General features: G+C 40.5%; 1 protein-coding gene across 13 annotated transcripts in view; it reads left to right on the top strand.

Moving 5' to 3' along the window:
* The window catches only part of cadpsa (Ca2+-dependent activator protein for secretion a), a 108575-nt gene extending 97574 nt beyond the window's left edge, over positions 1-11001 (top strand). For all 13 annotated transcript variants that reach the window (XM_036530639.1, XM_036530637.1, XM_036530633.1 and 10 more), the window contains 2 exons: positions 8806-8910; positions 10067-11001. In XM_036530639.1, coding sequence (XP_036386532.1) covers positions 8806-8910; positions 10067-10243 — 282 coding nt within the window. In that variant the 3' untranslated portion in view covers positions 10244-11001. The remainder of the gene's footprint in view (positions 1-8805; positions 8911-10066) is intronic.
* Positions 11002-12776: the final 1775 nt, after the last annotated feature.

The following is a 12776-nucleotide window of genomic DNA, read 5'->3' as shown; positions in this document are numbered from 1 at the left end:
CCGTTTGACAGGCACCGCTCGCACAACTGCCGACCGAAGTGAACAGCTTAATCAACTTTAGTCCACATGCACAGTTAACAACTCTAGGCCAGCAACTATGAGATCAGGGGAGAAACAGCGGCTGGCGACATTTAACGTTTGTCCGCGAGAGAGAAACGAACATGAGCTCACTTTGCTCCGGCGCCACAGCACTCTTAACACTCTCTCACCCACAGATTCCTCTAAATAACAGCGGTAAATAAAATTTCTTGAATTTCCTCTGCGGTTGTTTTGAACACCCGCTGTGAGGTTTTAAAGTGACCAGCACTTGAAGGTACGCTTTTGTTTCGGAATGGTTCCGTCCCCAGACTTCCCTCTAAAAAGTCTCAGCCCTGAACAGAAGCACCGCTGTATATCAATGTACCCCTTTCCCAGTGCCTGGGATTTTCTGTCCTCGCTAAGTGTGCTCAAGAACGTACCTTTTAGTCAGTGAATAAGAGTATCGATTCTCTTTTATTCGCCCTGTGGTTGACTGTTCATTTACAACTTGAGTCCTGGCCTGAGTGTCCCCCCTCTCAGTCGGAATGATTTGCAGGCTGAGTCTCTCTCCAGCTTCGCTTAGCCCTGTAAATTGATTTCGATTCCCCCCATCGTACCTCTATAAAACAGACAGTTGCTTGACTGGGAGCTTGGATGAAAAAATAATAAAATAAAACAGAGAGGCCAGAATACTCATTTTGGAAGTGCAGGGTAAGAAGAGCTTGATTTTTTCCTTTACTTTTTTTTGGCTTTCTTGCTTTTCTCTCTAGAGATTAATGCCAAAAAGTTCACCATCCAAAGCCCAACTTAGTTCAGTTTTTAAAAATGTACTTAAATGATTCATTGTTCTTTTAATTATTCAGCAGTATTTGGTGATTTTATTGTGTGACTAGACAGATAGTCAGAGCCAGGAATGCGTCTGGGTTTTAGCTCTCCTCGGTGTCTTGGAGCTCTCATTTGGCACAAACACTCAAACATTTTATTTTTCCAAAGCAGTCCCCCTTTTTCATTGAACAGGCAGAAAGAAAGCTGAGGAATATTAATAATTTAATTAGTATTTAACAACCGCAGTAAATCACAAGACACAATAGATGTGCCTATTTTGAGAGACAATCCATTTTAACAATGTTTTATTAAGATTGTAGGTTAAGTTTAAAAGCAGGAGTACAGCACCTTTGTAAATGCTTTGAAAATACAGAATGGACTTACATCTTTGTTCCAATCCAAGGATCAAATCTAGTGTGTGGCAGCTTTATGCTCATCAACATTTTTCCTCAAAACAAATTTCAATAACATTTTTAATAATTGTTTTTTTTTTTTACTATTATTTACCTATAAAACCATCATCACAACATTACTGTCATGATGTGTATTGATGTCCTCTTATTTTGCTTCTTGCCGGGTTAATAATCTCTTTAGGTAGAAATAAACCAATAGTGCAAAGAGGCTTTGGATGAATAATCTGGATGAGAGTAGGTCAGAAAAAAAGACTAAAGAGAAAAACAGGTACATTTATTGTATTCTTTCAAAACATATTAAAATGTTTCTTTTCCTTCTGATAGTACTTCTGGGCAGTATAGACTGCTTAGGTTGTATTTAAGTACAAAGGAAATGTATATCAATAGTATAATAATAATAATAGTAATAATACATCAATAATATATTATAATGTTTTATATTTTATTTATTTTAGCATATCCATCACAAAAATGAAAGGAAACAGTAAACACTATGCATGACCACCGTACATAATCTTTTTTTTAAGGTAAACAGACGACTTAATTCAGGGAGGGGTGGAGGGGGCCTGTTTTAAATGAATAAGCCCTCGCTCGCATTGCAGGCCTAAACCCTCTCCGCTGGCGTAGGAAAAAGATGAGGTCTGTCGAATCCGTGGAGGTGAAGTTTAGCTGCTCAGTGTGCCGCCCCGTAATGTGCCTCCCTTTCTCTATGGAAAGTGAGGTATGGTGGCATTTGTTTGATTAACTTGTCTGACAAAAGTGACAGCTGCCGCGGGCAAATGTAGATGAGCGACTCAGCGCGGTTCCGCCTTTGTACATCTGTCAGCAGAGAAGCAGGAAGAAAGAGTGAAAAGAGACAAATTGGTCCCAAAAGGCAAGCCATTCACCTTCCGAGGTCCCCCCATTCACGCGCTCAGTGTGAACCTCAAGTGCTCGCTGGCTTATTTCATCTCGCCCCACTCTATAGCTTGAACCCACAAGTGTTTTATTTCTTATTCTGCGCCTCTGAATCGAGGCTGTAAGCGTTTTATTGTGAGCAGAATAGCTCACTTCGCCGAGCGCTAATTCATTTTTAGTAAGCTTTTTTTTTTTCAGTCATTGTGTGTTCACTCAATGACACGACGCTGACCATAATTCCTGCCATTTAGTTTCTCACAACCAGCTTTTTTTGTCTGTGTTTTTGTAAAGTAGTCTCTGCTTGGATGCCGTGATCAGTTCAAAGAAAGCACGTGCACACTATAATATCCACAATGTTTTTAATAAAACTGTCACTACAGTTTGTCTAGAGCAGGGTCTGTATTGTGTTTGTTCTTTTTGGTATAGATAGATCTATAATTCTGACATGACGAGTAACCTGACCTGAGCAAACAGTTTTTTTGTTTCATTGCCATTAATGGGGAAAAACAGTTTATGATTTTAAACATTGTTGCACTGTTAAGAGTGTTGGTTTGGCAGTGAAAGCGAATTTTTTGAGTGCATCTTCTGAACCGTGTGAAACTTGGTTGGGCTTCCTTTGTGCCAATAGTGCAGTCAAAGCAGTCTGAAGCCCACAGGCTTGCTGGGCCTTAAACTTTAATTCAATACTTCTATTCAGCAACCTTGTTCTAAAAAGTACTGGTTCTGAGGAGGAAAACAGCAGTGTGTGCTGTGAGGGTACAAGCGTAGGATTGATTCCCCGTAAAAAGATTTCCTCTGCGTGGATGGTCCCTTGGAGGACGGAGTAGGCTGGAGGACTGGGGTCACTGGTGTGAGTTACTATGGTAATTGAGTTCCATCATCAATGGGCTTCCTCTCATGAGCAATAAAGCACATAATAATAGGCAAACAGCAGCAGTGAAAAGCTGGCAGGTAGGATTACTCCATCCCTTTGTCACAAGTGTAAAATGTCTTGTACTCAGATTTAAAGACTTCTCAACCCCCGGGTCCTACGCGGGAGACGCCCGCTGTGGCCTAATCTGCCCCTCCACACCGCAGCCAGGCAGCCAGCAGGAGACGTGGGGCCGCTTTCACCGCTCAACAGTGCAGCAAGCGCTCCAGCCATCAGAAGGAGACAGGAGAAAAGGGAAAGCTCCTCAAAGAAATACCAAACACACACATGCACACACACACACATACACAGAGGCCCAAGCAGTTTTTTTTTTTTTTTGAAAGAAAGTTATTAAAGTGCCTTCGATCACAGGCTGAAAATGGGACAACTCTGTAATGGATTTTGAGGATTGAATGTTAAAAAAAAAACAGAGGGAGGAGGGTAGTGGAAAGGAAAAGTATTGCAGCACTGGATCCCTGCCACGGCGGCCTCCCTTATAGAGCTTGTCACTTCTCATTTCCATCAGCCCCTACAACAATCATCATTCCATGCCTCCTGCTAATTGCAGGCACAGCTGGGCCTCAGCAGGACACTCTTCCACAGTCCCAGGCCTCACCAGCCAGCCCCAATCTGTTGTGTAGCGCTGACTCGCACACAAAAAACTACCAGCAAGGGCAGAAAGAGGCAGAGTCACAGGTTGCTTGTAATCCCCTGTCTCCCCCGCTGATGGCTCCGCCCCTTCTCCGGCATTCCTGGTTTTGTTTTTTCGCCCACACAAAAGCCTGGGCTGACCCCTCGCCGCCCGGCTCCTCCAAGAGGAGCATAGCCCCTTCAGGTGTACGAAAGCCAGGAGAAGGAGGGTGTGTGTGTGTGTGTGTGTGTGTGTGTGGTTGTGTGTGTGTGTGTGAGAGCATGTGTGTGTGTGTGTGTGTGTGTGTGGGTGCACGCACGTGTTGGGGGGGGTTGCGGAGTTGCACTGAATTCTGTTTGTTGCCCCCCTGCCAGGCGCTATGGCTTCCTGTAACATGTCGGATATGAGTGCGAACACCGGGTTCAAGGCAGGGGGGGCAGGAGGTCGCAAAGCCTCTCAGCTCCCGCTACAAAGGAGGGGCTGCAGATGTTCATGTGTGTGCGTGTCATGACACTGCAGACCCCCTCCACCCACACACATGCACACACACACAAGCACAGGAACCCCACAACGTTACAACAACTAATATCAGAACTCATTAAATTATCACAGAATTATTCACATGGGTTTATTGCATTATATATGCAGAGCTAGATTACGCCTGTTTGGCTGACAGCTACTGCATGACTCTTGCTAGTCTATATTACAAAAAGAAAAAAAAATCTTAAGTGGCATGTAACCCTAGAAAATGTTACTTTGTCAAAGGTATCAGAACAGAACAAAGCCCAGGTTCCACCACTTTTCAGTCGACAAACTATGTTTTTATATGTGCAATCACTCCCTCAGAAGAAAGGGATCCCATCTCCTTCTGATGGTTGTCGGGAGACACTATAGTAAGCCTCAAAGCAACTGTCTAGAGTTGAAGTAAAATGTCTCAAGGGAGATCTGAATTATTGCCAAGAGTGTACATTAAGAAGCAGATATTAAACCAAAAGAAAGTGTTCTGTTCAATTTTCTGACAGATCATGCTCAGATTTTGGTTCAGTAATTTATGCAAGCATATCATGTTGCTAAATGCTTGGATATATCAACAAGTTCATTAATTTTGCTAACTAGTACCTAGTATGTGGTTTTTTTTTTAATAATTTATAAAATAGTTGCAAATCCTTGCCTTTTTACAAAAACTCTTGGCACATACCCATATTCAATGATTCTTACTAGACTGAGCATGTCCTTTAGTTAATTATTTGTTTTGAAATTTCTGAAGACATTGCATGAAAACAATTTGTCAAATTCATTTTTAGGCCTTCATTTAACTCTTAGGTTTCTTTTTCCAGTGTCAGTCAATATTCACTGAAGTAAGGTTCATTGTACTGTACCTCAGTTCTGTTTCTGTTTATGATTTGAATTGATACAGAGGCATCACAATTTGAGTGACACACATATAAAGTATACTCTTCAAATACAAAAAAATATCTTTGCAATAAGGTTGAATTTTATTAATTTATTTGTAGTGATTATTTTACATGTATCCAAAGCAATAACAGTGTAGAGGTATGGTATAATGAGTGGATTAATTGCGATATAAAAAGACTCAACAGGTTCTGTAACCTTTATACTGAACTGTACTGTATTATTATACTTGAAGGATACTTACTTACATGGATATGGGTATTTTCATGGATATATATTTGCATAGTGGTAAAATACACCTTAGGTACAGATGCAAAATGTATGTAAGTGAGCTAAGTATATTACATTCATTGTACAGCAGTGTACATTCAGACATATATTTTGAATAGAAGGAATATGTTGTGGAAATATTCTATAAGAACGTCTAATGAAATGTGTTTGCACCCCAAGGGGAGATTATGTGTTTGATGAGAGTAGCAAACATCAGAACTGTTTCCCCTCATTTATGTTGATGTTGGTGAAGAGGCACAGCTGGTTTTCAAAATACCACCAAGACTGAAATAAGGTTGCGCGTTGGTACCAAGCATATGTTACATTTCTTAATATGTTACCTGAAAAACAGAAAGTAAACATTTCGCTGTCTCCATAGTTTTGCCACAAGTTAAGACAAAACAAAGACGACAAAAACAATGGCAGCAACCAAAATTTGTCTCAAATGTAGCCAAAGGCATAGTTGTATATAGTTGTATATAAGTTCAGCCTAACAATTTTTCCACTGAAAAAAATGTTACGTTAAAAATTTAAGTGGACCAAAAATGTGAGTGTTTATTAAGGCTATTAACGTGGTGTTATTTTTGTAGATCAACCAGAATGAAAGACAAATAATAAGAAGACCAGTAATATAAACTAGTCATGATTTTTTCTCAGGTGGAACAACCCTGTAACTAAGACATATTTTATTATGAATATTCAAAACGCAGGGCATTTGTTTCCTTTATACCTTATAGGAGATTGAGAAGAACATTGCTGAAAACTGACATCTTGGAAAAGATATTTTCTTACTGCAAGATGGCAGCGATAGCGAGGGATAATCACAAGTGAGCAACACAACGTCAATCACAGTATCAAGATACTGATGGAAGGCAGTGTGAAAGTACACTGAATGAGAATTTACAATATACAGAATACCCCCGCTCTCATTTTATGTTACTGTGGTTATTGTTACTGTGAGTGATTTTATTTCTTACTGCCACTTCTGTGGTAGAGGTGGCTAACATATGCGTTTCACTCACCATGTGACTAGGCATTCAGAGGGGCCACCAAGACCCACCTCCTGAATACAGTGAGCAGGTGAACTGCTGCACAGGGTTGTCAGTCTCACAGCTTATAAATCAGTGAGCAAAATCAAGCTTCCACAGAAGTTTTCCCCACCTTCAGACATTCTCTCCACATCAGACAAAAATGATAATGTAAAAAAATCAAGCTTTATAGACCTTTCATGTGGTGATAGATATTCGCAGTAGCAAAATGGCGTGATCAGAATAAAGTAAAGTGGAGAATAAATAAAACAATTCTTTGTTACTCAAAAGGGATAACATTTTTTAATCTGTGTGAAAGAGAGTACAATTAGAAAGGTATGCTTATTTCCATTTTGTATGTAAACACATACAAAGCATTTTCAGTTTTTTAAAAGGAACATTTTTCAGTTCAGGGTTTATAGTACGGGTCCAGAGTTCTGAAAAAGGCATGAGTAGTTTCAAGGTCTTAACATGTATGACCTAACCACTTTAAAATACAAAAAAAAAAAAATAAGATCTTATAAACTTGTAGCAGTTTAAAACAGAGTGCAGACAACCATAAGGGGCCCAGGAGCCCGGGGCTCCATTTGGTTTCTCCCTCCTTTTTCCCCCCCTGGAGAAGGTAATGGGACTAGGCCATTAGAGGTTAACGCTGCGCAGGGAGAACGTGTGAGAGAGTGCAGCCGCTGCAGGTCTGGCCTCTCTGTGGGGGTCTCGCAGTACTGCTGCAGGCGCTTTCACAGGCACAGGGGGCGAGGAAACCGCCGCGCTCGCCCGCTCGCCCGCTCACAAATCAGATCATGACTCACCCCAGTGGCAGCAGCAGAGAGGCCTTGTATGGCTCTGCTACAGCTACCCGTCCACCATTACCCACGACAAGGGGCCGGAAATGCACCGGTACAGGACCGGCACTTTTATTAACGGCAGTCGCACTGTGCCTTGCCCTCTGCTGCGCTAAGAGATGTGACTCACGAATGTCCTCGGTTTGTGCCTTTTCAGTTTAAAAAAATGAGGAAAGGTTTATCGTCATTTTAATATGAAATGTTCAGGTAGTGTGGCTAAGGGTCACTTCCTTTGTGAAAGCATCATAAACACGTGATTCCTCATCAGCGACCTCATAGTGGTAGGCTACTATAAGAACATTAGCAGATTTCAGGCTGAGAGTCAGGAGATTGCACAGTGTGTCTCAGCTCTTTTGACATTGTGACTGGACTCCATTGTTCTGCAGCTGACTAGACTTTTAAAACCATCCACACCCCTATTTTGGCCATTATTATTTGTCCAGTGTGTATACTGTAGCACTTCCCCATATCTCCTTGGTTTTTTAAAAGGGAATTTGAGTTCAGCTAAAATATTTTGTGTTGAGAGAGTTTCTCCATGCAGCAGACAGACCTAAAGGACTCTGTGACTGTGATATTGGCAAGCTCATGCCGGCTGCAGTAAAGACAACATGGCTGCTGGCAGATCAGATTTAATGTGTTTCCCTTAGTGTGATGTTACACAACCAAACTTAGCAGGACCACTGCTCAGACATGCTGTCTTTGGGGTATATTTGCTCATGTTGTTCTCAGAGACAATCTGCAGGGGCTGGAATACTACAGGCTGGCAGCAAACAGCTCTTCTGGTCAATATCCCACAGTCCTGAAAGCATTTGATCGGATTAAGTTCTGACAATTAACTGGGCCGTGGAGGAATGCAGAGCCTCATGATTTTGAAATGATCATTTGGGTGACAGGAAGTTCCCTCGGAGGTGTGCGACGCTGAAGGAGTGGCCCTTATCGGAGAGATGAATCCGTTTCCTGTTTCTGGTCCTGACAGGGCTTGTCTGAACGTGCTCTGTCTGTCTCTCCAGCCTTATAGAGGAACGCTGAGAAGCAGAAATCACCAGGAGACACCAAAGTTAGAAAACCATGACACTCACCAGTCCTTAAGGTCCATGGCTGTCATCTCATGATGTTGCCAGTAAAAACTATTCTGGATCATACATTCAAAAACTCCCAAGTTGATTTTGCCTTTTTAGTGTGCCCACAAGGCTGATTAAAAGTTGACAGAGGGCTTTTTTCTCTCTGCTCTGTTGGGCCTTGTATTTTCTCATTACTTTGGGAATAGTAGCTCAGAAAGAACAGGATAATCTAATCGATTTTGGAAAAGTGCATCTTTGGTAACTGTATAAACAAAGCGGTTTCCCCAGAGAATTTTCCAAATGATCCAGTACGTCTGGTAAAGTCCTCCAAGCCTTCCATGTCTTTTGTATTGTTTCATCAACCGGAAAACTCATGTATGATTTGATGAATGATCTGTTTGATTTCTCCATAGATGTGCTGCATTCCGGAGTCTGTCCTTTGTCTTCCGTCTGTGTGTGTTCCTTTTGCTGGAGAACCTTGTTTGTCTGTGTTTCAGCAATGGTACACCAGCACCATGAATCTCCTGGGTACCTGGTTGACTGACCGCATGGACCTGCAGCTGCATGTCTACCAGCTGAAAATTCTCATCAGGATTGTAAAGGTAACATAGCACAGTGTACCAGTACGGAGTGGTGCTTAGAGAATCGGACAACGCACCTGGAGGTTGGGAGTTGTAATCTCAGGTGGGACGCTGCTGTTGGGACCTTGAATACTGACCTTTGTCTCAATTACTCTGGGAGTATTTAAAGTAATAACTTTATTATTTATGTAGCAAAAAAAGAATGACCTTACTGTGAAGGACTCAAATATTTTTGACAAGGAAATGGATTGAGTTGCCAAGTAGATCACATTTGCTCTTTTTACTCTTAAGTCGTACATGCATGGAGTATTGAATCAAAAGGAAACTAAAGGAGTTAATAATTGGCCAGACTGAGAGTTCCGTTGTTCTGTCATCTTTAACATGATTTCCACGACTAAAATGGCAGAGACGATTAGCAGAGCCCTGCGTAGCCAGTCAGGTAGGAGCGAAGCTAGGCTGAGTCAGTGCAGACCCTGTACTGTGTAGCTGCTACTCCAAGCCCACCCCCTGGCGAGAAGCGCACCCTTGCAGATCCCGCAGTTCCTCGCATTGCAAAATGAACATGCCTCCTCCCAGCTGTCAAGGTGCTGCAACGCTCCAAAATCATTTACCGGATGCAGACCCAAATTATTCCTGGAATTAATTGAAACAGGCCTACATGCAAAAGGGAGTACCACACTCACAGGCAGGGTCACGGAGGTGGGTTCACATGCCCCCAAAGCCCTCATTTTCGTACCCTGTGACATGATAAATATTTCAGTGTGATCTTGTTGTTGTGCGAGCTGGAGCAGACCCTGGAAGTATTGCGTCATGTGTTTATTTTTGTTCTTTTGACTGAGGAGGTGGATCCACACTGCTGCACTCCTTCCTGTAGTACGGTACAGCAGAGCCGAGGCTATAAAAGGGTTGCCAGGTTTTGTTAGACCCGGAAGGGGCTGGATAAAGCAGTTTTTGCATACTCTGCGCCCACTTGCGCATGGTCAGGACAGGACAGGAACGCATGGACAGGAACCAGGTTAAAGCTGGTTTTCACAGGAAACACCCGAGTGATAGTACTGGGAATCGCCCATGAAAATGTCAATCCAAAGCATTGTGTTGGTTGTTTTTTTTTTTTTAATATAATTATTTTTGAATGTTTTTCAACGTATTCATTTGCGTACTGATTTATCTTTTTTAGAAAAAGTACCGGGATTTCCGACTGCAAGGTGTGTTGGACTCCACTCTGAATAGTAAGATGTACGAAACCGTGCGCAATCGCCTGACACTGGAAGAAGCCACGGCTTCAGTCAGAGAAGGCGGCATGCAAGGAATATCCATGAAGGACAGTGATGAGGAGGATGAGGAGGATGACTAGAGCATCAGTGTTGGTGCCCTACTTTTGACCTTGCCTGGTAACCAATGCATGTACCAACTCTGTCGTTCAGTTAGCCACTCTAGGACTTTTAGACTGTCATGTCTAAATGCCCATGAAGGAACAATAACAATTAAAGAATAGTAAAAAAAAAAACAAAAAAAAAAAAACAATAATAATAATTAAAAAATAATAATAAAGGTCAACATTTTAGGTGTGTTATAATAAAGTTAGCACAGATCTCTGACTCATTGATTTCTAAATTCATTTCTATATGTTCCTAAGCAATATGGAGTACCATTTGTTTGATAATGTTGAGTGAAATAATTAGGAATACTGCTAGGTGTGTCCCTGTTCAATGCAAACCTATATGGCGCTTCTTTAACGTACTGTACATACATTGATGGTACATTGTTGTGAAAATAAGTGTGTAAGCCCTTTTGTTTGTTTCATTCATTTTTAAGTGGATGCCAACTGCTTACAATAAAACCACCCACTGCATTTAAGTTAAATGAAATGGTGTTCATCTTCTGCACACTTAATGTCGTTGTACCTCTCACAGTTTACTCTGTCGTTCAAGTCAACATTCCGTGGCATCACTGTTCTCAAACGAGACATTTCTGAGACACTTTTTTTATTGAAATGAGTTGGTATTTTAGAAATGCAATATCCTCACAGCTCCATTGTGATATCTTGTTAGATGTCAGTAGTGAGCATTTTTTCATGTTTTAAGCCATTTTTTTTATTTCTAAACTGTTATATATTAGTTAAGTAGCACTTTTACATAATCTATCTGAAGGCAAACAAATAAGATATTTTCCTTCCTCTGTCTTATTTTAGCCATTCCTGGAAATGACTGTGTGTTTCTACATTTTTTTTTTGTATATCAGTAGTATGAGATGTCTGTCCCACTGTTGTTTTGTACATAAGATGCTGTACATTGCCTTCTGAGAAGTAGCTGCATGTCACAGATGTCCCACCCTCTCCAAAAGCTTTCGTTTATGTGTAAAGTAGCTGGTGGATTCATCTTGCTTCTGCCTTATAAAAGCCTACAGTTGTAATATGCAAGAACTGTGGCCTCTGAATAAAAATAACTGTACAAATATAAACTGTGTTCATTTGTGTCATTTTTAATTACAAGGACTTTTTGTACAGGACTACTGAGGTAAATGGTAAATTGTTCCCATTAAAAACAACTAAAGTAACTGAAGCAATAGTTATACTTGAATGAACACAGGGGCAATTGGTACTATTTCTGGGCAAACATATCACAATTTTACCTTCATAACATAACTTTCAGAAAGCGGAAAAAAGCAGTTGTGGGTGTGGTTACAGTGCTCCGTTGTTTCTACATTTAGTGTACTGCTCTAGGATCTGCAATCTATATTCAACATTCAAAGGGCCAGCAGAGGCCAGACCATATGACAGTTTCCATTTCTTCAGACTGTTTCATCAAAACCATATCTGTGGATGCATTTTGTTTATATCCAGCCACTGCAGTTGTGCCATTTCTAATATGGTAATATACTGAAAATGTCACTACCTTATTAAAATGTGCCATCAGTGAGAATTTGTTTTGGAAATGGAGAGTAATATTATAAAAAGGCAACAGGGTGTCAATTGAAAAGATATCATTATTTGAATACTGCTACTGTGACAGTTTAATTCCACTGAATGTCAAATTTCAATTTAAGCATACACAGTACACAAGGATTGCTATCATTTTAAAGCACCAAAATCAAATTTTAAAACTTACAAAATTTGTAAACTTGCATGCCCATAAATAAATAGTTATGGTAATAGATGGTATGGTACACACACACATGTCTACAATGCATAATTACAATGCATAATCTTAGACAATACAATTGAATACTGCATGGATAATAGTCCCCTCCAAGTTCACTGAAAGCAACAAGTTTACAATGAGGGGAAAAATGTTTTCTGAAATAGATTATTCATTTCATAACTCCTGCAGTTTTTTCAGTCCTGCTTACAGAGCATTTCTTTAAGAAACTGCCAACAGATTAGAGCACTGGATTAAAAACACAGCTCATCTTCTGAGTTTATATTATAGGACAAAAGGAGATTGGAAGAATGGTTAAAGATGATATTCAGAGGGGCCCCAAGAAGATTAAAATTATTCAAAGATCCCAAAAACAAATCAGTCTAAGACAGCAGATATCAGGGAGTCAGGGGATTAAATATAATAAAGTCATAAATTAAAAGAAGATGGGGTACTTTAATAACTGCATGAAGCAAAAGGAAAAACACATTTTACACAAATATAGATAACACTGAGAAGTCATATAGGCAGTGCCAGTTTGATATTGTGACATTAAAAAAAATTTGAAGATGAAGAAAAATCACTTTTAGCTGCAATGTTGTAATGATCTGAAAGCTCCAAGGGGACAGTGACATTTAAGGCTTTCAGTGAGTTGCAAATTAAATACTGCTATTTTTATGTCTTCTTTAACATGGTGTGTCTCACTTGCAGGAGAAAAGGTAGGCTGATAGAGGACAGACATAAGAAGAG

Source organism: Megalops cyprinoides, chromosome 6 (genome assembly GCF_013368585.1).
Source record: "Megalops cyprinoides isolate fMegCyp1 chromosome 6, fMegCyp1.pri, whole genome shotgun sequence".
In the NCBI taxonomy this organism is placed as follows: domain Eukaryota; kingdom Metazoa; phylum Chordata; class Actinopteri; order Elopiformes; family Megalopidae; genus Megalops; species Megalops cyprinoides.
The sequence above is the reverse complement of the archived record's forward strand: the minus strand, read 5'-3'. Positions and strand labels throughout refer to the sequence as shown.